At 41.6% G+C, this 25,085-nt stretch overlaps 1 protein-coding gene across 1 annotated transcript in view; it reads left to right on the forward strand.

The window, feature by feature from the left end:
• The window catches only part of LOC124798039 (secretin receptor-like), a 182,582-nt gene extending 172,612 nt beyond the window's left edge, over positions 1 to 9,970 (forward strand). Inside the window, exon 13 of the mRNA XM_047261298.1 lies at positions 8,540 to 9,970. Coding sequence (XP_047117254.1) covers positions 8,540 to 8,638 — 99 coding nt within the window. The 3' untranslated portion in view covers positions 8,639 to 9,970. The remainder of the gene's footprint in view (positions 1 to 8,539) is intronic.
• The last annotated feature ends 15,115 nt before the right edge of the window (positions 9,971 to 25,085 follow it).

Here is a 25,085-nt window from a genome sequence, read left to right on the forward strand (position 1 = left end):
CATCGTACCAACTCTTCACTGATTGTTGGGAGACGGTCAAACAAACCTGTTCACTGATTTCCTGTCATGTGAATTAGACAGACATCTTCCGGAAAATCAGGCCCTCCTCATAAGATACGCAATCTAACCACCTAATCTTCAGAATTATTCTGTCGCAGTACATTTCAAAAACTTCTATTCTCTTCTTGTCTAAATGTTTCATGTTTCACTTTGTATATTCCATACAAACATTTTTAGAAAATATTTCCTTACACTTAAACCTACTTTTTATGTTAACAAATTCCTCTTCCTCAAAAACGCTTTTCTTGCATTGCTAATCTACATTTAATATCATCTCTACTTCGGCCATTATCAATTATTTTGCTATCCAAATGGAAAAACTCAGCTACTATTTTAAGTGTCTCCTTTCCTAATGAAATTCCCTCAGCACCACCTGATTTAATTCCACTACAGTCCGTTATCCCTCTTTCGGTTTTATTGACTTCCATCGTATTTCCTCCTTCCAAGATACTGTCCATTCCGTTTAACTACTCTTCCAAGTTCTTTCGGGTCCGAACAACACGGGACTGACGTATTAGAACATGCATTGATACTATAAAACAGTGCATTGATAATGGCTAGGCAGTTGTTGAAATCTAGATTTACCGAATAACACCTGCAATAAAAAGACGATTTATAGCTGTGCTATATCATTTGAAATTTGTGGTAGTGCGAGGGGCGTTCAATAAGTAATGCAACACTTTTTTCTGCAAGTATGCTGCCTTTATTCAGGGTTCCAATAGCCCATATTATTCCCCACTCTATTGGATACAAAACCAGTTTTTCAACACGAAATGAAATGTCGTGTCTAGCGCTTCCCGTTGGGTAGACCGTTCGCCTTGTGCAAGTCTTTAGAGTTGACGCCACTTCGGTAACTTGTGTCGATGAAGATGAGATGATCCTGATTAGGACAACACAACACCCAGTCCCAGACCGGAGTAAATCTCCCACCCAGCCGGGAATCGAACCTGGACCCCTTGGCATGACATTCCGTCGCCGTCACGTGGACCACTGAACTAACCGGGCGACGATCCTACACCATCTTAGTGGTACCATTCTGCTGGTCGACGTTGGAGCCAACGCTTTTTCTTACATAGATTCCTTTCCCACCATCGATTTTCTGTTACCTTCGGCTGCATCCTCCATTGGGACAAACGAATGGAACTTGGAAGGTGCGAGAGCCGGGCTGTAGGGTGGATGAGGAAGAACACTCCAATGAAGTTTTATGAGCTCCACCGGTTGCGCTGAGTCGTGAGAGGCCTTGTGCTGTCATGGAGACGGATTTGTTTGTTTGCATTTTTGTGGTGACGAACACGCTGAAGTCGTATCTTCAATTTCCTGAGGATAGCACAATACAGTTCACAGTTGACCGTTGCACCATGCGAGAGGACTTCAAACAGAATAATGTTCCATAAGACACCCTTTGAGGGTGCGGCTTTGAACTATTCTACTTAGGAAATGCGGTGCGACGCCACTCCATGAATAGCCGTTTCGAAATGATGAGTCCATGTTTCATAGCCTGTGACGATGTTTCACCAAAGATTGTCACCATCAGCCTTCACTGTTCTTAAAGTTCTTCAGTTAGGCAGTGAGGAACCAAACGGGCACAGGTCTTTATGTATGCCATCTGGTGGACGATCGTGTCAGCACTACCAACAGAGACGTCCAGCAGCCAGTGGTTTCATGGTGATCCATCGATCAGCCCGAATGAGACTGTCCATACATTCCAACTTTGAGAATCCCATCTGGTGGACGATCGTGTCAGCACTACCAACAGAGACGTCCAGCAGCGAGTGGTTTCAAGGTGATCCATCGATCAGCCCCAATTAGACTGTCCACACATTCCAACGTCGCAAGAGTCACAGCTGTATGCTGCCAGCACGGGAAGGGGGCAGACAGGTTTGTGCGACCTTGTTGCGATACAACTGACGCCTTGCTCAACGACTCACCGTGATTTTTCTTCATTGCCAGATCTTAGTAGATGTTTTGCAAACACCTACGAATATCTGCGAGACTCTGGTTTTCTGCCAAAAGAAACTCAATGATAGCTTTCTGCTTGGAACGCCCCTCCGTCACAGGTGGCATTTTGAATACTACGTATAGCACCCCCATCATGAAAATTTCATGAAATTATAGGGACTTAAGCGGGAAGACAGACAGTGTCATCTGTCGAGTGGTGATTTTTGTCTCATTTCAAATTATTGTCGACTGTGTTGACTACCCAATGAAGTGTGCAACACGTATCTTGTGAGTGGTACATTTCAGGCCGGAGTTGGACCTGTTATGGTTTGATGCTGTTTAACGCGCAACCTGGAGAGAGAAGCGACTGAAAGAGCTGAAAGCAAATAAGTCCAGACGGAATCCAGATTCGACTCTCCGACAATGACCGCTTACTTGGCTTAAAATTATCGCGAATCACTGGTCCAGCACAAAGTGCCAAGCGAAGGGAGAAAAGTGAAGTTGTCACCTGTGTATAGGGAAGCTAAAAGAATAGATCTGCATAATTACAGACTAATATTCTTAACATTGATTGGCTGTAGAATTCTTGAACACATTCTGAGTTCGAATATATTTCCTTTAGACAGAAAAGACTATCTACAAATCAGCACGGATTTAGAAATAATGTCTCGTGTGAAGCTCAGCTTATCCTTCTCTCACATGATAGCTTAAAAACCCTGGATGGAGGGTAACATGCAGATTCCATGTTCCTAGATTCCTGGAAAGCCTTTGACAAGGTGCTCCACTGCAGACTGTAGACAATGATCCGAGTATAAGAATTAGCTTCCCAGATCGTGAGTGGCTCGAGGGATTTTTAAGTAACAGAATATATTACATAGACCTCATTGTGCTCATCAGAAACAAGGGTGTCGTCAGGACTGCCTCTGGGAATAGGATTGCTCTTGATCTGTGTATAAGCAAACAGTCTGGTGGACATGGTGAAGAGCAATTTATTGCCATTTGCTCAATTCGCTGTGGTGTACTGGAAGGTGTCGTCGAGAGACCGTAAGAGGATACAAGGTAACTCAGACAGAAATTCTAGTTGGTGTGACGAATGGCACCTCTCTCTGAACGTAGGAAAATGTCAGTTAATGGAGATGAGTAGGGAAAACTAACCTGTAACGTTGGAATACATCAGTAGTGTGCTGCTTGACATAGTCACATCGATGAAATATCTATGCGTGAAGTGAATGAGCACGATGGGTTGGTAATAGGGAAGGCTAATGCTCGCCTTCGATTTGTTGGGAGGCTTTTGGGAAAATGTAGCTCGTACACAAGAGAGACGAAGCATAGAACGCTAGAGCGACCATTTCCTGAGTACTGCTCGAGTATCTGGGATGACCACCAGGTTGGATTAAAGGAAGACATCGAAGCAGTTCACAGGCATGCTGCTAGATTTGTTACCGATGGGTGTTATCGACTATTGCGGAGATGCTTCGTGATCTCAAATGGGAATACCTCGAGGGAAGACGATGTCCTCTCCGCGAGGCATTGCTTTGGAAAATTAGAGAAACTGTAGAACTATTTCACGGTCAACAATGTTTCGCGAAAGGACCACGAACATAGTATGAGAGAAATTAGGGTTCTTACGGATACTCTATACACAGCCGTTTTTCCCTCTCTCTGTTTGCGAGTGGAACAGAAACGGGTACCCTCCACCACGCAGTGTATGTGTCCAGATGTACATGTAAATGACTTGGGCCCACTTGTTCAGGATGTCGTGAACGTTAACCAGATTCTTTACTTCAGCACTTTCTGTGATCTACGTGATGAGGATGCTGTAGACCCTCCCAAGTCCTTGTTTCACCACCACAGAATGATACGCTATAAACGTGCATTCTCAGAAATTTCTTCGCAAATTAAGGCCGATGTTTGATACTAGTAGACTTCCCTTAGCCAGGAATGCCCTTTCTACCTGTTCTTGTCTGCTCTTTACGCCCTGTTTGCCCTGTCAATCATGGCTTATTAGGCTGCCTAAGTAGCAGAATTGCTTAACTTCGTCTACTCTGCAGTCCCCAATTCTGACGTAAATTTCTCGCTGTTCACATTTGTGCTATTTCTCACTACTTTCGTCTTTCTTCGATTAACTCTTAAACCACTTTCTGTACTCATTAGGCTGTTGATTCCATTCAGCTCCTGTAATCCTTCATTTTCACTGAGGATAGCAATGTCATCAGCGAATCTTTTCATTGATATCTTTCACCCTGATTTTATTTCCGTCTTCAACGTTTCTTTTATATGTGTCATTGCTTCGTCAGTGTACAGATTGGACAGTGACGACGAGTGACTACATCCCTGTCTTACACTCTCTTTAATGAGAGCACTTCGTTCTTCGTCTTCCAATCTTATTATACCCCCTTGGTTCTTGTATATATAGTACATTACACGTTTTTCCTTGTAGCAGAATTTCGAACATTTTGTACCATTTTACATAGTCGAAAGCTTTTTCCAGATCGGCTAACCCTACAAACGTGTTCTGATCGTCTTACTTAGACGTACTAAATAGGAGATCATCTGGCTTCATATGAACGAAACAAAAATCTAAGTAACACTTAGGGTATTATAAGAAAACATGGCACACGGTGGAGAACTTTAAGTACCCAGGTGTCCCATCATCGTAATAAGCGAATCTGAAAGGAAGCATCACATCAGTTTAGGCAGGGACTTTCGCTTGCCTGAAAGAAGTGTAGCGCTTCTGCAATTTTGAACTAGTATCACAGGAGACTGTTAGGATAAGTTTACACAACCTGTGTGTGACATTCGCTGTGAAACGTTTGTAATTTCTCGATCGGAAATCTTACATGTGTCAAAATGCAAATTTAAGAGGTTATGGCTTGTACCGAGGTAAATACGCACGTTTCCTCATTATGTTCACCATTACCTTCCGCCATGTAGGGTACACTGTCTTGCAGCCTACATTATGTTACATGACATTATTTGTCTACTATTCACCTTCCCCATAGCTCATGTCCCTCTAGAATTTTCCCTCGTTTATTGCAGCAGTTAACGAGTGTTTTACGTAATAAGAAGAACAATAGTTATAGTCGGATTGAAATTACTTGATAGTTGACACTTCACGCGTTCGAGTCAGTTTCTTCCAATTAGACCAACTCAAAGTCACGTACAAACCGTTCACCGTTGCCAAACTGGTACGACGCTTGGTCACCTCAGTTCCAATTCCTTGTTCGGCATTTTTGTTAAAGTGGTTAGACCCCGAATCATGGGTCTCTCACTTTCGTTTAGCTTTTCCTCACACATGATAACCACACCAAAGACAACACGCACACGCTCATACACACAACTACACTCACCAACACCCACACCCACCCATACGTGCGCGCGCGCGCACACACACTCTCTCACTCACACACACACAAACACACACACACACACACACACACACACACACACACACACAGAAGGAGAAATGCTAATGAAATATACACGTTTCGTACACAGCACTAACGAACCATTACTAGATTCTTCTGCACAAGAAGCCATTTAGCGTGACATGTACAGAGACTGGCTTACGTTAAATAAAGTTCCCCACGATATTGCTTAAGGCGAATTCTTGAAGGCTGCAATTCATCCTTGCAATTGGGTCACGAAAATCATAAATAAAACTATTTAATCCAACGTCGTGGCATAGTGGAATGGTTTGCGTGTGAACGTGACGTGTAGAAGGTCGTAGGCTCCAATCTCGTCAACTTTAGCGATGTTTAAAATTTCTAAATCTAATCAAAAGAATTTGGTTCTTATATTTATTCACTTAATTATCGTAATTGTAACTTTTTATTTCTAATTATCTGCCGCGTTATTTTCATCATTGTATTCTCTCCTCGTCTGGAACCAAGTGTCAACAAGGACTGCTCATCGATACAGAACGCGGCAGCTCGTGTGGCCTGTGTTAGAATAACTTCAGATAAACAATGACAGCGGGAAATTGTAGTGTGCTTTTAGCGATGAAACTGAACTTTTTCAGTCTTGTGTTTGCTCGTGGAAGTTAACTTTAATCGCCGTGAACAAAGAAATCTTAATTTTATTTTTGCCACAGATTTTTGGCCGCCGTTTCCTTGGATACATTGCGTATTATGAGATTGTGGTTAGCTGAAGCCATGAGGGTTACAAAACGCGTCATCTGCCGCAGTTCCGTCCTTCGTCACTTAAAACCAGCTATCGACACACCACCTTGTATTTCCTACATACCACACGGCGGCCGCTTCCAACATTGCCCCTCGCTACACATTAACGGCATTTGTGAAGTGACCCGACCTGTATGTAAGTTACCTATAACAGAGAGGTAGCCGAAAGCCGATGTGACAACATTGTAGCGACAAGTATAAAGGAATTTTAATCAGACTATAGTAACTAACAATTAGTTATAGAGCATCACACCCATTTGAAATTGCAGATGTGGAGAATAGTCTATGAAACGTCTCTGATGCACTTGTCGGTTAAAATACTTTCATTCATTAAAGATTATTCATGAATAAAAATGTTGGTGTTGTGCAGGATGTTTCAGAACGACGTTTTAAAAATTTGCGGTCAGCTTCCTACGTCACAACAAGGAAAAATATTCAGTAAACGTGGGCTCTAAAACGCATATCTTAATAAGTATGAGCAATTGTTCATTCTCGATACTACGAAACGTATCTCTTGTCCTGCAGGCTCTTTGCTTCCCATATTTTGAGAGGAATTGGTATGGGCCAGAACAGAGCAAAAAGTCCAGTAAACATCTCTAAAGTACCACGTGGTTATAATTAAACTTTCCCTATTCTACACATTATAACACGGAAATTAATTACCGTACGAGTACCAAACATGGTAGCGTTAATGTCCAGAATATGGGGCGCATGATTTCCATGCGTCACAGCGCCACCGTCCAGTTACAAATAGGGACAACAGGTGCCGTATTCAGTCATCGTGATTCGTAGTCTCACATACTTGACCAGTCGCAGTGCTCTTGCTGTCGTGTCAACATGAGCTTGGACAAAGGGAGCAGGGCATTATTGGTGAAGCACTATTATCAAAGTAACAGTAATGCTGCAGCTGCACTTCGAGAATATCGCCGGCTGAAAGGATTACGGAAGCGTCATCTTTCTCCACCTGCTGTGCGGGACACGATGAAGAAGTTAGAATCAACTGGAGAAGTGGGCGTCTCTCCGGGAAGAGGCCGACGACCGGTTGCACCACAGGTGGTTGATGAAATCGCTGTCGTTATGGCAGACAACGCTGCGCGCCATTCCCGATCGTCAGGCAGTGCGCTCACGGGTCCCACGACAGTTGAACGTGCTGTGGTCCACTGTACAGAAGACGCTTCGATCCATTCTCAAATGGTATCCGTACAAGATCCATATCGTACAGCACGTTATACCACAGGACGCACAACGACATGTTGACTTCGCTCTCCACTTTCTCGCAAGGATTGAAATTGACGAGTGCTGTCCCTGGACCATCTCAAGGAGAGATGAAGCTCATTTTTCTCTGAAAGGTGATGGGAACACACAGAACTGCCAAGTGTGGGGATCTGCACCTCCAGTCACTGTGCATGAAGTTCCTTTCCTCTGTATGGTGAACGTGTCAACGTACGGTGTGGCTTTTTCTTTTTGAACACGTTGGCGATCAAGGAGCAAAGACGTGCAGTGTTACTGGCCAGCGTTACAGCAACATACTTCGCCCTCCCACAGGGTAGAGATGCTTTGAGCTCAAAATTTTTCATGCGAGGTGGGGTCCCACAGCACATCGCTCGTGAAGTTCACCTGCTTCTCCGAAACCCGTTTCGAAACGATCGAATTATCAGCCGATCGTTTTCAGGTGCTTGGCCGGCATGTTCATCTGATCTTACTCCCTGTGATATCTGGTTGTGGGCACCTCAAGGACAGGGTTTACCAGGAGGACATTCACACATGTTCTGATCTGAATCGCAGCATATCAAGAAAGGTAGCCAGCATGCATATGGCCAGGCTTCGTTCTGCTGTGCAGAATGCAGTCATGCACTTTCATACTTTTCTGGACACTGACGGGCGCCATGTTGAGCCCCTCTTGTAGTAGTAATGGTGTGATGCAGCGTAGCAGCATATTAAAAGTGTTTCAGTTAAATTTATTCTGCGTTGTTTCTCTTTCACATGTCCTTGACATTAATGCTAGCAAGTTTGGTACTCTTACGGTAATTAGTTTCCATGTTATAACTGTTAAATAGGTAAATTTTAATTATAACCACTCGGTATTATGTACATGTTCAGTAAAAGAGGTGTGTTTGACAGTATCGAGGATGAACAAGTGCTGAGAACTCTTAAGGTATGCATTTTAGAGTCCATGTTTACTGAACATTTTTACCTTGTTTTGATATAAGGAACCTGTCATCAAATTTTTAAAACGTCATTTTGAAACATCCCATTTTACTGTTCATGATTTTTTCAAATGTCTCACCATCTATAATTCACATAGATATTTTTAGACGCAGACTGAATAAATGGTAATAATTGTTTTACTTAATTTTCAGTTGTCGGATGCAAAATCCCACTCGTGTCAAGACCACCGCCAGTTGAAGTCAGACTTCAGTGTAGCAGATGCTGCAATTGAAATGAAGACCATGAACTAAATAACGATACAGCGAAGGAAAGAGGTGTACTTGCATAAACCCTTTTGGAAGACAACACGTGAAAAATCTTACTTCGAGATTATTGTTCCTCCAATGACAAAACAAGACTGATTCGCCGTCTTTGGTCAATGTGATATTAGTTCCTCTGAAAATTATTATTTTTTAATCAAGTAGGTTCTGTAGAATGATTTAAAGGTTTTTATAAGTGGTATAAATGCTGTTGATTTGAAAACGATAAGTACAAAATGTAAATTCGTGCTTAAGATTGCCTAAACGGGCTTAATCATGTAAGAATATGTGAATTGTGTCACTGATAGCATGTAATGTTTTACATGCCCGAACAGTACATTTCCATGACGATAAATTTTCCCCATCAAACTAAGTAAGAGATTAACTTTAATCTAAGTGTTCCTCATGATTTTATGAAGTTCTAGACGTCACAATCTTTATGAATGAGTCGCTTTTGTTTGTGAGTATAAAAGAAGTCGGTTTAGTGATTAAGGCAGAAATATGTGTGAAATGCATTAAATGCAAAATTTTTAACAGTAGCATAGTGAACGGGAAATGTCAGCCAAATTGTAATTCTTTTCCTGTGCAGGAGTTCAGTGGATCGCCTATTTATCCTCAGAATCGTCATGAGATTACTATAGTTTATACTCTATGAGTAATAATTTGTCTTGGCTGCTGAACAGATTTTGTGCTTATAAAGGGTAACTCAACGTGTCTGCTTTTAGATAATGGATTTCCCCATCTGTCTGCAAAATAAGAAGGCCTGAAACGAAACCAAACAATATCAAAAGAACATTCCAGTAATTTTCTGAGTAAGAGAGTAGTATCACTTTATTTCCATATTATAAAATTACCAAGAAATAATAGGACGTGCAGCATCTTGTAAGCAGGTTACTTTGCATACACTTCGTTGTTGCAAATTTTCATATGAACTGACGTAATGCTCCTGTGAAGTTCCCGACCTTTGTAGTTTACATAGTTTGGAATTACTGAAACAAAACTGTGAAATCTCTTTGTCGTCTACCCCGTAATGTAATTGACTCTCACACAGCTGTATCTGGATATATGGAAGGACATTAGATCCAAATAATATGTTATCTGTGTCAGTGGATCACCAATTCGTTTTGTGCGTTCGAAAGACTTGTTGTCATCGAAACGCCTTATTTTGCTACTTAAGATAATATTGAAAAATACAAGGGGGTAGGAACCTTGTAAGCACCATTGCAGCACGCATAATGTACTCTGTTAAATGTTCAAAATGTTTTTATGTTAATAGAATGTTTGTATATATATTAATAAATTTGTTGTTTTTAACGAATGTAAGTTCTGCAGTTTTGTTTCTCCAGAGATACATTTTTTGTGAAATTACTTTTCAGAGAAATATTTTTCTGTTTTCTCTTGATTTTAAACACCTATTGCTTAGCGTCGAAACTAATCTTTGCTAAAATGTGACTCCACAGCATGGTTAAATTATACGAAGGAGATAATTTTCGTTTTCGGATTAACTCTCTTCAAGACGATTGATCGACTTAGACGTAAATATGTCAGTACTAGAACACAGTACTTCAACCCAAAATGAGTAAAGGAGAACATAAGGCACGAATGTTAAACGATTTAAATTCCAGGAAACACCCTGTGCACTGTATGAATACGATTGGTGATTTGTTGACGTTTAAAGCATTCGACATGAATTGTATAGGTTGTTTTTGAGATCCAAGACTACGATCGAGTACTAACAGAATACGAGCATGATGACAACGTCTACGTTGAAATTGACTAATAGCAACATACATTGAAATAAATTATAACTATGACCAGAAATGACAAATACCAAATAATTTTCCTACAATTCGCCTTTAAATGTCGGCATCATCACAGAACTTGACACTATGCGCTTACTACTCAAACCGGAATGTTAGAAATATGTTACTAGAGTGGAGAAAAGATGTGGCAGGAATCCCTTGTGCCACTGACCACGCGTATTTCTGATTGCTGACATTACATAATAAACACAGTAGATAACCATACGGAGGAATAGTTGAACATGACTTGAAAGTGTGCTTCACCTTATTTAAGATTTATTGGTGTAAATCACATTGTAATCTGACCTTTGGATAGAGAGCTATTAAAATTTATGTAGAGTGTTAGTGCTGGCATCCGCTGGGTCGCGCGACGGCGGAATGCAACCATTGTGTCACAGTGGGTAGCTGAGGGCCCGGGAACGCGCAAGTCATTCAGGTGACGGCTCGGAGCGAGGTGTCGGAGGTTTTGGTGTCTTGGCAGAAGTATAAGACGGGACAAAGCTGAAGGTGAGGCACAGTTTGCGGAAACAGACACAACAAGAAGTAATTGGACTGTTGCTCGAGTTTTGAAGCCAGTGAAAGGAGAGAGAGAGAGAGACCATCCAGAAAAATACGTTTTTCAGTAATTGCAGACCTCATAAAATTGTTTTAAGCAGGCGCACGAAATAGCTGACACAGAAGGAACTAGCGTTGTACTAGAGATCATCAAAAGTGTAAATATTACGACAGTGGCTTATCTGACGTCACAATCGACAGAAGAGTTGTAAATATTGCGCAGGCGGAATGCTTAGGGTGTTGATTGTGACAGGAGTTTTGTCTGATGGCAGTTCCACCACAGTGACGCAGTAATCTTTGTCACTGCTCTTTTAATGTTGATAAAGTCTGAATATTGTTAGTCGTATAGGCATTAATCTTTGGACATTATGCATTTGATTACTTACACGTTGATACTGTAAATCAACAAAGCTTATGTCTTCTCGTTTCTTCATCTGTGCCTCGGGTATGGATGTGTGTGATATCCTTAGGTTAGTTAGGTTTAATTAGTTCTATGTTCTAGGTGACTGATGACCTAAGAAGTTAAGTGCCATGGTGCTCAGAACCATTTGAACCATTTGAACCTCAGAAGTGAAGTAGCATAGTGCTCAGAGCCATTTGAACCATTTGAACTTCATCTGTCAGCCTGCTAACGGTTAGTCAACACGGTGCTCACTACCTCGTTGTGAACTTTCTCAGCGTTGTATTAAATCGACGCTAATGACCTTCTGGTCGCAACTGTGGAGATAGATTGTTTTACATCTTGTAGATTATTGTCTGACTTGCTGCCAAAAAGATTCATAACTATCCTGACGTTTTGTTTCCATATCTCACTAGTCAGCATCAGTGATAGTACAAAGGAGTCACTATGTAACTGAAAGCAGAAGCAGCTTTAGTCAGTTAGAATCAACATATGGTGTCTGTGAATTCTAGAGTGTGTGGATTGTATCTTGCGTTTTTCTTGTGGCTCATATACACCAAACAGTCCAAACTAGCTATTTATTTACATGATTATGTACCAACCTCGCCCGGAGTTGGATGGCTTAATCAGGTCAAACTAGTTAGAATGCAGCATAAATACAACTACATAGAAAATGAGGGCAGATTAGGTTAACGGGTTAAGGACATGCCGACCGACTTCAAGTAAACCGAGGGAAAAGCTTGGTCTGTGTTATCGCTCGGTTTCTGAGATGCAGTTCTGAATCTGTATAGCAGTAACTTTTAATAAATTCAACAGGGAAGGGAAAGAATGTTACAAATTGGTATGTCGTGTTGCCAGGAAATGGAATTGAATGTTGCTGTGTAATGAATGAGTGTGATAAGATCATAGAGAGTTCTCCAAGAAGCAGGTTTCGTTTAGAAAGCATTACTGAAAGGGAACAGCTCGAGGTTTGTTTGCCCCTTAAAAGTCAGAAAGGGAGCCCAGCTCATGTACCTTAGCCCATGTGTTTTAGCTTTAAGATCGTCTTCAAGTCGAAAACATGTTCACGGGTAGTCCTGACGCAGCCTGTGGCACATGCCCTGTCGACATTGGCTTGCATTTCTGAAAGAACGCAACGGGATGGCGACTCACTAAGGCAGCGATGGCGGTCTAAGCGTGTGTCAGTGATGCGGGAAAGAATACAAGCTAAGCTATCTAATTATCTCCCAACTTTTGGAGACAATAATTTGTAAACCTTCAGCACAGAATATACCTCCTATGTCAAGGGGCGACTTCGAGGACATTCTTGATATGGACGACATTAGGAGGGACCTGAGTAGTAGTGATGGTTTCAGACTGAACGTATACTCTATGCAAGTATCACACGGTTTCAGTAGCTCAGGTCCAAAGAGGACCACTTCTACTCAAACTGAGCTATTCAGTATCTGATGATCCTGATGGTGAGAATGTTCTTGATATGGACGGAAGTAGGAGCGAATTTAGTAGCACTGATATTTTCACACTAGACATATACTCTATGCAAGTATAACATGGTTTCAGTAGCTCAGTTCCAAAGAGGACCACTTCTACTCGAACTGAACTATTCAGTATCTGATGATCCTGACGATACGTGAGGACAGAACCAATTGAGGAACAATTATCTCCAAATATGAAACCTGATGGGTAAAATGTGTTGATGTTGACTTCAATTGATACATAAGTAACTTCAAATCCAAATTTCAAAAGGAACATGCTAGTTTGAACTTCAGTGATAACTGATAATATACGAAATCCTGTTCTGACAGAAATTTCGTAGTTGTATTCGGAAGTGCAAGAGGACATTGAGAACCAGTTTGTGCAATACGGAGTTCAGCTGGATGAGCATCTTAATTCATAGTTTAAGACCATTACTTGAAAGGTAGACACAGTACTCTACATTGTGTGCAAGAACTGTGAACCAAGTGCAAGAGAGTCCGATCTACAGAATTCAGGAAGATTGGAAGCCCATGAAGACGTCTGTCGCACTTTCACTGAGCAATTAGAGATAAAGAAATATATACACGACAAGGCTGTGTACATAGAGCTGACTAATGTAAGTAATACTATGATATACGAGCGAAAGGCTATTTACAATTTGTACAGAAACCAGATGGCAGTTATAAGAGTCGAGGGACATGAAAGGGAAGCAGTGGTTGGGAAGGGAGTAAGACAGGGTTGTAGCCTCTCCCCGATGTTGTTCAAGCTGTATATAGAGCAAGCAGTAAAGGAAACAAAAGAAAAATTCGGAGTAGGTATTAAAATTCATGGAGAAGAAATAAAAACTTTGAGGTTCGCCGATGACATTGTAATTCTGTCAGAGACAGCAAAGGACTTGGAAGAGCAGTTGAATGGAATGGACAGTGTCTTGAAAGGAGGATATAAGATGAACATCAACAAAAGCAAAACAAGGATAATGGAATGTAGTCTAATTAAGTCGGGTGATGCTGAGGGAATTAGATTAGGAAATGAGACACTTAAAGTAGTAAAAGAGTTTTGCTATTTGGGGAGCAAAATAACTGATGATTTTCGAAGTAGAGAGGATATAAAATGTAGACTGGCAATGGCAAGGAAAGCGTTTCTGAAGAAGAGGAATTTGTTAACATCCAGTATTGATTTAAGTGTCAGGAAGTCATTTCTGAAAGTATTCGTATGGAGTGTAGCCATGTATGGAAGTGAAACATGGACGATAAATAGTTTGGACAATAAGAGAATAGAAGCTTTCGAAATGTGGTGCTACAGAACAATGCTGAAGATCAGATGGGTAGATCACATAACTAATGAGGAAGTATTGAATAGGATTGGGGAGAAGAGAAGTTTGTGGCACACCTTGACCAGAAGAAGGGATCGGTTGGTAGGACATGTTCTGAGGCATCAAGGGATCACCAATTTGGTATTGGAGGGCAGCGTGGAGGGTAAAAATCGTAGAGGGAGACCAAGAGATGAATACACTAAGCAGATTCAGAAGGATGTAGGTTGCAGTATGTACTGGGAGATGAAAAAGCTTGCACAGGATAGAGTAGCATGGAGAGCTGCATCAGACCAGTCTCAGGACTGAAGACCACAACAACAACGATTAGTGTACTAGTATTAGTAATCATGTAACCACGATCACAAGCTGGAAGCTAAGAGGAAAGTGGCTGAGTCGTTTCGAAAGGAGCAACTTGTATGTTATCATGCTGGGGTGAGAAACTGGTCGAAAGTGGCCAAGAAATGTTAAAGCTTTCTCGTAATGTAGTACAACATTGGCCTGTAACCATAGCAGACGTCGCAAGTTTAATTATTTTGATCCTCAAAGTGATGTGTTCCCAAAACTGTTCATATGTAAATTTATGGACTTGTTGGCAGAATGTTTGTTGGCACAGGAAAAAATCTCTTTTGTAGTCGGAGATCTCAAAATGTACGTTATTCTTTGGGAGAATGACGTTGCAAATGCTTGTGCCAGTTTGAAAGAGTTTTCTCAAAATTTACTAAAGTGATATTGGTTTTCAGAGTTTGAAAGAGACTTGGTTGCAGATTTCTAATGAGGAAATAGTTTCCAGCCAGATTGTGCAACCATGAAAATATTCTGAAAGTACTAGGGGAAGCATATTGGCACAGGATTGTCTACAGAATTGTTTGCCACAGGCATTGCGTGGATGTTGCATTTCTACACTCATAGGGAGTTGATTCCAGTGGCGTAAGACAATTAGGAGAATTAAGTTCCTGGTCAAGAGAAATTCGCTCGTATCAAATATAGGCCTTAATTGTTGTTGTGGTCTTCATCCTCGGAGTGTAGCGGCAGTGGGGAGTCTGGTGCGTCGCATGGTACACCCCATGTGTTACATGCTTCACCCACTATCCCTGCTGTCGAGACATCTTCGCGGGTACCGGGCGCGGTTGGGCCACCCTCTCCCCAAGGGGAGTGGCGGGTTCAGCGGCGTTCGCGGCGCACGAAGCGGAGGGTAAATGTGGAGGCTGGCCTTGTGGCATCGCCCGCTCTGCGTGTCAGTGGACATGTGGCCGCTCCTTCAGCAAGGTCCGAGCAGGCACACGGGGGGGAGGGGTTTATTAGTTTTTGGGAGCTCCAACGTTAGGCGAGTGATGGAGCCCCTTAGGGAAATAGCGGAAAGGTCGGGGAAGAAGGCCAGTGTTCACTCTGTCTGCTTGCCGGGGGGTCTCATCCGAGATGTGGAGGAGGCCCTGCCGGTGGCGATAGAGAGCACTGGGTGCAACCGACTACAAATTGTTGCTCATGTCGGCACCAATGAGTCCTGCCGTCTGGGTTCAGAGGTCAATCCTCAGTTCGTACGGGCGGTTGGCGGAATTGGTGAAGGCGGAAAGCCTCGCTCGCGGGGTGGAATCAGAACTAACTATTTGTAGTATCGTTCCCAGAACAGATCGCGATCCTCTGCTCTGGAGCCGAGTGGAAGGCTTAAACCAGAGGCTCAGACGATTCTGCGGAGATCTGGGGTGCAAATTTCTCGGCCTCCGCTATCGGATGGAGACACGTAGGGTCTCCCTGAATAGGTCAGGCGTGCACTACACGCCGGAAGCGGCTACAAGGGTAGCGGAGTACATGTGGAGTGCACATGGGGGTTTTTTAGGTTAGAGAATTCCCTCCCTAGGCCCGACAAGACGCCTCCTGAGACGCGGCAAGGTAGGAGTAGGCAAAATACAACAGGGAATAACAATATTAATGTGCTAATAGTAAACTGCAGGAGCGTCTATAGAAAGGTCCCAGAACTGCTCTCATTAATAAACGGTCACAACGCCCACAACAGAAAGTTGGCTGAAACCAGACGTAAACAGTAATGAAATCCTAAACTCAGATTGGAATGTATACCGCAGAGACAGGCTGGACAGCGGAGGGTGAGTCGTGTTTATAGCGATACGAAGTGCAATAGTATCGAAGGAAATTGACGGAGATCCGAAATGTGAAATAATTTGGGTGATGGTCACGGTTAAAGCAGGCTCAGACATGGTAATTGGATGTCTCTATAGGCCCCCTGGCTCAGCAGCTGTTGTGGCTGAGCACCTGAAGGATAATTTGGAAAATATTTCCAGTAGATTTCCCCACGATGTTATAGTTCTGGGTGGAGATTTTAATTTGCCGGACATAGACTGGGAGACTCAAACGTTCATAACGGGTGGCAGGGACAAAGAATCAAGTGAAATTTTTTTAAGTGTGTTATCTGAAAACTACCTTGAGCAGTTAAACAGAGAACCGACTCGTGTCGATAACATATTGGACTTTCTGGTGACAAACAGACCCGAGTTATTTGAAACAGTTAACGCAGAACAGGGAATCGGCGATCATAAAGCGGTTACGACATCGATGATTTAAGCCGCAAATAGAAATATTAAAAAAGGTAGGAAGATTTTTCTGCTTACCAAAAGTGACAAAAAGCAGATTACAGAGTACCTGACTGCTCAACACAAAAGTTTTGTCTCAGGTACAGATAGTGTTGAGGATCAGTGGACAAAGTTCAAAAACATCATACAGTATGCGTTAGATGAGTATGCGCCCAGCAAGGTCGTAAGAGATAGAAAAGAGTCACCGTGGTACAACAACCGAGTTAGAAAACTGCTGCGGAAGCAAACATAAACATAGCCAAAGCTTTGCAGACAAACAAAAATTACGCGATGCCAAATGTGGTGTGAGGAGGGCTATGCGAGAGGCGTTCAATGAATTCGAAAGTAAAGGTCTATGTACTGACTTGGCAGAAAATCCTAAGAAATTTTGGCCTTATGTCAAAGCGGTAGGTGGATCAAACCAAAATGTCCAGACATTCTGTGACCAAAATGGTACTGAAACAGAGGATGACAGACTAAAGGTCGAAATACTGAATGTCTTTTTCAAAGCTGTTTCACAGAAGAAGACTGCACTGTAGTTCCTTCTCTAGATTGTCGCACAGATGACAAAATGGTAGATATCGAAATAGACGACAGAGGGATAGAGAAACAATTAAAATCGCTCAAAAGAAGAAAGGCCGCTGGACCTGATGGGATACCAGTTCGATTTTACACACAGTACGCGAAGGAACTTGCCCCCCTTCTTGCAGCGGTGCACCGTAGGTCTCTAGAAGAGCGTAGCGTTCCAAAGGATTGGAAAAGGGCACAGGTCATCCCCGTTTTCAAGAAGGGACGTCGAACAGATGTGCAGAACTATAGACCTATATCTCTAACGTCGATCAGTTGTAGAATTTTGGAACACGTATTATGTTCGAGTATAATGACTTTTCTGGAGACTAGAAATCTACTCTGTAGGAATCAGCATGGGTTTCGAAAGAAACGGTCGTGTGAAACCCAGCTCGCGCTATTCGTCCAAGAGACTCAGAAGGCCATAGACACGGGTTCCCAGGTAGATGCCGTGTTTCTTGACTTCCACAAGGCGTTCGATACAGTTCCCCACAGTCGTTTGATGAACAAAGTAAGAGCATATGGACTATCAGACTAATTGTGTGATTGGATTGAAGAATTCCTAGATAACAGAACGCAGCATGTCATTCTCCATGGAGAGAAGTCTTCCGAAGTAAGAGTGATTCCAGGTGTGCCGCAGGGGAGTGTCATGGGACCGTTGCTATTCACAATATACATAAATGACCTTGTGGATGACATCGGAAGTTCACTGAGGCTTTTTACAGATGATGCTGTGATGTATCGAGAGGTTGTATAAATAGAAAATTGTACTGAAATGCAGGAGGATCTGCAGCGAATTGACGCATGGTGCAGGGAATGGCAATTGAATCTCAATGTAGACAAGTGTAATGTGCTGCGAATACATAGAAAGATAGATCCCTTATCATTTAGCTACAAAATAGCAGGTCAGCAACTGGAAGCAGTTAATTCCATAAATTATCTGGGAGTACGCTTTAAGAGTGATTTAAAATGGATGATCAAATAAAGTTGATCGTCGGTAAAGCGGATGCCAGACTGAGATTCATTGGAAGAATCCTAAGGAAATGCAATCCGAAAACAAAGGAAGTAGGTTACAATACGCCTGTTCGCCCACTGCTTGAATACTACTCGGCAGTGTGGGATCCGTACCAGGTGGGGTTGATAGAAGAGATAGAGAAGATCCAACGGAGAGCAGCGCGCTTCTTTACAGGATCATTTAGTAATCGCGAAAGCGTTACGGAGATGATAGATAAACTCCAGTGGAAGACTCTGCAGGAGAGACGCTCAGTAGCTCGGTACGGGCTTTTGTTAAAGTTTCGAGAACATACCTTCACCGAAGAGTCAAACAGTATATTGCTCTCTCCTACATATATCTCGCGAAGAGACCATGAGGATAAGATCAGAGAGTTTAGAGCCCACACTGAAGCATACCGACAATCCTTCTTTCCACGAACAATACGAGACTGGAATAGAAGGGAGAACCGATAGAGGTACTCAGGGTACCCTCCGCCACACACTGTCAGGTGGGTTGCAGAGTATGGATGTAGATGTAGATGTAGATCCGAGAGAGTGGTTTGATGCAGCTCTCCATGCTACTCTATCCTGCGCAAGGTTCTTCATCTCCCAGTACCTACTGCAACCTACATCCTTCTGAAGCTGTTTAGTGTATTCATCCCTTGGTCTCCCTCTACGATTATTACCCTCCACGCTACCCTGCAATACTAAATTGGTGATCTTTTGCTGCCTTAGAAAATACCCTACCAACCGATCCCTTCTTCTAGTCAAGTTGTGCCACAAATTTCTCTTCTCTCCAATTAATTAGAGCAATGTACGTTTGGAGCACAGCTTTGCAAGATAGTGAAACATGGACTGTGAGAAGAGTGGTTAAGAAGAGAATCTAAGCATTTGAGATGTGGTGCTACAGAAGAACGATGAAAACTAAGTGGACGATAAGTTAAAGAATGAGGAGGATCTCCGCAGAATCGTGGAGGAAATTAATGTAAGGAAAACACTGACGAGAAGAAGGGACAGGATGATAGGACATCTGTTAAGACACATGGGAATGACTTCTATGCCACTAGAGGAAGCTGTAGAGGGTAAAAGCAATAGGGGAAGACAGAGACTGGAATAAATTCAGCAAACAATTGAGGACTTAATGGTGGATGTCTTACAATGCGTTACTGAATGGGAGGCACTATGAACGGGAGGAATATGCCAATTGTCAATTTCACTGGACCCATTACGTTAACCAGTCTCTCGGTTTGACATTGACCAGAGAGTGGTAGGTCTTAGGTCTCAGCATTTAGAGGAAATTTTGCAATGAATAACACATGTTTCCGAGAAAACGCAGTGTGAAACGGTGACCCCACAGTTGACTTCGGTGGTGTGAGTCAGGTGCGCTCAAACGGTGCTCTGGCTGGCTCAGTAATCCAGACGATGGAGCGTTCTAGTGACCCTTCTTGGGGTGGAGACCTTGCTGAGTGGCTACGAGGGACATGAGCGGATAAGAACTTGAGAGCTGTGTTGCATGGCATGGTATAACCTACAATGTGCTACTTCGATGTACCTCTAAATTTTTGATGAGCTTTGAGCGGATAACCTGTACGACATTGCAAGGCCATGTAATAAAAGAAGAATCTAATGCTTTAGGATCAGAAGGTAGTGAAAATCTTTTAGTTTGCAAGTGTAGAAATTGTGGGCTCCTAAACAGAACTCAGTCCCTGAGGGTAGTTTTGATCCGTCGTTACAACTACAAGGAAATGAGTGTTTTTCTCACAAGACGCGTTTCGATTTATTGAAGTAATACATTATCAGCAGTCTGTGATTAAAGATATTTACAATTTTATTGTTTTTAAGATCGAAAAACAGTTCGTTAACAGTTTCTTGGTTTTCCGCCTGCATCAGGTAATGCCTTCTGCTATAAAGTCTTCCATTTCATTTTCATTAATCATATGGAATAATTAATATTTGTGTCACAATAAGAAAGAGAAGCTACAACATCCCCTACTGGTAAATGTACGTGGATGACAAAATACGCGTGATAATGAACCTATATATAAAGGACACCAAGTACACAATTACGTAAACTTCACGATAGAACAAGAACAAGAGAACACTCTTAACTTCCTAGATATAACTATCAGAAAGGACAATCACAAAAATACATTTGACATATACAGAAAACCCACAACAAGTGATACTATCTTAAGTGCAACTTCAAGCTGCCGGCAGAATCAGAAACAGGCCCCAATCAGATATATGTTAAAAATACAGGACAGGATCCGCCTGAATACTTCTGATTACCAAAAAGAACTGACCGTTATAAAACAAATAGCATTAAAAATGGACACAAATAAACACTTTTAGACAAACATAACAGAAAAATAAAGACACAAATGAAGAAAAAAAGCTAATCAAACCACACCGACACATACGACATTCACTACCACAAAAAATGCCATACAGTAACCTTCAATAACAAATTCACTCATATAATAGGTAACGTAATCAAAAAACTAGACATGAACATTGCTTACAAAATAAACAACTCAATACAAAAGCACATGCCAAAACTGAAATCAAAATCAGACTGTTACCAAAAATCTGGTATCTATCAACTCAGTTGCAGAGACTGTGAAACAATGTACAGTGGGATGACTGGCAGGACATTTGACATTAAATATAATGAGCACATGAGATCACTGAAATACGGTACAAACGATTCAACATAAGCAGATCGTATAAAACAGGAATACACAGACCAAGCACTATTGTAAAAAGTATGAACTTCTTAAGAATCCATAAAGATAGACACCTCCTCCCTCTCCAAGAAAATTTTCACGCACACAAACCATTAACACAAAGTAAACAGTTGCTCAATGACGAACTAAGTATTAGTAACCAGACACTACATAAAATAATTGAAGAAATCAAATGAAACAGAAAATGGCCTTTTCCATCCTTTACCCTCTCCCGCTAAACCCCTTGCCCCCTTCCCATCTTCATTTCACTTCTCAGGCATCACCTTTTGCTTTAAATCGCTGTCCTTCACTCTAATATGCACTTACGCCCACTCATCTTTAATTCTCCCTCCTCCACTTATTCACCAATAAAGAAAACTTACCAATTAAAAAGATGTTTACTGTGCTGTCAAACACCAGTGAAACTCAAAATGGTGTTTTGGACCAATATGACAGTTTGTATCTGCTGGATACTCAGCGCTTATTAAACAAGAAAAGTGGATTTACAGTAATTTGAACGAGCTTACCTCTCTATCGGTGGTTCCTGCGTTCTAATGGCTTTTCAATTTATGAATCGATAACAAAACAAACTGAACTGTAGGATATTTCTCGCTTTCGAGCGCTTCAGTGGCTTCTTTGAATGGATCCAAAAATGTCACGAGTTCTTTTCCAGTTTTGCTGTTGTAACGACTAAGTTTTTCATGGAAGCTCTTCTCCGCAAGTATCTCCATGATTTTGTCGTAGTGGCTAACTACAGACTGTAGTATTGTAAATAAGTCTCCGTCTCTTGCTTAAAGCTTGTCTGTAATGAGTTGTTTTACGCATAAAACAAACAGTCTCTTTGACAGCATAAACGTGAAATAAACCACTGCAGTTTCATTCTTCAAATAATCATCATCGAAAACGTTTTTTGGGGCTATATTCAAAAGACGTGCAATATATGAATAACTCGGAAAGGATCGCAGTGCTGTGTACATCTTAGCGTCTCGCTCGGTGAAAAATGATATCTTATGAAATCTAAAGTTAATCAGAGGAATAATGCCCTCATCGGAGCACTAGAAAGGGAAATTTGCTCTTGTTTGAAAGGCTATGACTTAAAAACGGGTTAGCAGATAGCTTGTTTAAGTGAAATTGAAATAACGAAAAACTAATTTTATATCTCAGACCAAATTTTACCTCCACAGAAATTTTGCATGTGTTTCAGTACTACAACATTGGGTACTCTTCTGATGATAATAGAGACGCTTTACAGTATATTTCTCTGTGCTACGTTTCCACCTCACACCCGATTTCGCATGTATGAATAGGATAATTTTGAATCTCTTTATCTCGGAAATGAATAAAGATTTCGAGAAACTATCGAGATCAGGATATGAGGAATATATCGTAAAAAAAATGCATCGATTTGTTGGGCGTAGGTGTCATAGAAACTTGGCTCGTTTTTGGTACTCAAAAACCACTGTTTATGGTGTGTTTCTCGACTATGAATAAAGATTTTGGAAAACGGGAAGACGGTGCTTCTATATAAATGCCTACAAAATATAAATTTAAAAATCTGAGCAATTTGCTGCAGTTACTTATTATTTAGATTTCGCTCCACGCCGGGTTTTAAGAGTGTGTTTTAAGCGCACATGTAAGGTAACATTCAATCTCTATACCACAGAAGTATCAGAAAAATTTTCAAAGCTGTTCGTGATCGCGATCTTAGAAATATGTCATAAAAATTTCAGCGTCTTAGAATCTTCGCCTCGGTTTTGGTATGAAGAATAGTAAAAACACCTTTCCGTTTGGAGAGGGGGGGGGGGGGAGAAGGTATCTAACGAACAGCCTATGGACTAGTGGGGCCTCAATAAACCCGTTAAAGCCAACTGTAGACCACATCAAAATCAGAAATAACCAACCGATTTGATACTTTTGCATAAGCAAGAGGAAGTGTATGATATTAGTTCTTTGACCCTGTAGTGTAGGATAGTGACATTAAGGCGATTCTCCTCTTGGGGATACAAATGGTCCCTAGTCCGACGGCTATCTAGAGCACGTGGTCTTACCTTCCTATCGCCAATAGAACCCGAGGTATGAGGCCCGGAATAATTCTGTTTTTATATGCGTCATCGGACATATTACGTAGGGCATGCTGTCGCATGCGTACAAATAATGTTTCCTCAGTATAATTCATAATAAATTCCCCAGATTTTTCCTTCTCTGATAAGTTAGTTGTTGCAAATACCGTATCTGTCCAATCTTGATCTAAGTGTACAGTAACTGAAAGGTAACACCTTTCCGATATGGGCCGGTCCACAATACGCGTACATGCATATGCTTTCACAGCAACGGACTGGACAATGCTTGGCGTCACGCTCACCCATAGGCCTATTTCATTCGCTTGTCTTTCAGTATTTCGTGTCACTGTCGTAGGATGTGGCAGAAAATTATTGGAGCATCCCCTTTTCGAATTACGAACAGACGTTTACAAACCCCTTAAATAAACAACGAAATTCTCTATCAGATATTAACGTAAGAGGACAAAGATCCCTAGCACAGATTGCTTTGCACTTTTTGGTTACAGAGTCTCTCTGAAACTGGTAGTGCGTCAGGATTTCCACTTTGTCATGTCCTGAAGATATTAATCTCTTCATATTTGTTGTAATGGAGCCGTAAGACCGTAGACCAGAGTAGGTATCACAGTATACGTAGCCAACATGACTTCCATCCTTAACAGTTACTAATTAAAATCCATCCCAAACATGCCTACGAACACCTACTCTTGCCCTCAGAATATACTTTTTCTAATTAAGTTTCCCTCTCATACTCTCCTTCGTCTCACGTTCGCGTGACATGATCCAGGAGTGACTAACTCACACGGGAACGTTCCTAAGTGTAAATAAACAATACTAATGACACTTGGCAGAGGTGAAGAGGGAAAAATAATGTGATACTTATTTCTTTTTCGTATATAGTTTCAGCTTAAGTGGTAAAACAAATCCCCAAAACTAATTTGGCACATTAGGTTTAGAAAGAATATCTAGAAACAATAAAAAATGTTTTGCATATAAAAGTTGTTTTTCAAATAAAAGTTGATGAATAATTAACGTTCTTGAAAATTGTGTAATCAACTATGGCAGCAATTTAAAGTTTTGTTGAACATGCCACCACCATTAATTAATTTTGAAAAATGATGAAATTTGATGCAACACAAATTCGACAAATTTTCAAGCCACATACATCCATGTGTAATAAAGCTGGTTTCTGAAATGCCATTTTGGCAAAAAAAAAAAAAAAGCTATACACAGTGTGCTGTCGGAGTATTTTATCATTCATAGTTAAAATAGTTTGCACCCATGGTATAGGGGTAGCGTCATTGACTCACAATCAAAACGTCTTCGCTCCCGGGCTCGAATCCCACCGCTGCTTAAATCTTGATTACAATCAGCATTGGTGGCCGACGACTTCCAGCGTAAGAAGTCATCCCTCATGCCCTTGTCCTAGGGTTGGGAAAACTGCCCCTAAACGTGGAGAGATCTGCGATGATCAACGGCATGAGGATGCAGAAGACAATGAAAACCACTGCATTTAAGACACGTAACGTGTATCCACAGGACGTGTGGCCTGTAACTGAAGAAGTGTCATTGTGCTCTCTCTATTGGCAAAGGATACCGGAATAGTCCCCAATGCGGATCCCCGTCAGGGGACTGCCAAGGGGGAGGTTACCATGAGAAAAAGTTAGAATAATCAACGGAAGGTTAACGTTCTACGAGTCGGAGCGTGGAATGTCAGAAGCTTGACCGTGGTAGGTAAACTAGTAAATTTGTAAAGGGAAATGAAGAAGCTCAATTTAGATGTAGTAGGAGTCAGTGAAGTGAAGTGGAAAGAAGGCAAGAATCTCTGGTCAGATGAGTACAGGGTAATATCAACGGCAGCAGAAAATGGTATAACAGGAGAAGGATTCGTTGTGAATAGGAAGTGCGTTACTGTGAACAGTTCAGTGACAGGGTTGCTCTTATCAGAATCGACAGAAAACCAAAACG

The sequence above is a fragment of the Schistocerca piceifrons genome, chromosome 1 (assembly GCF_021461385.2).
Source record: "Schistocerca piceifrons isolate TAMUIC-IGC-003096 chromosome 1, iqSchPice1.1, whole genome shotgun sequence".
Taxonomy (NCBI): Eukaryota; Metazoa; Arthropoda; class Insecta; order Orthoptera; family Acrididae; genus Schistocerca; species Schistocerca piceifrons.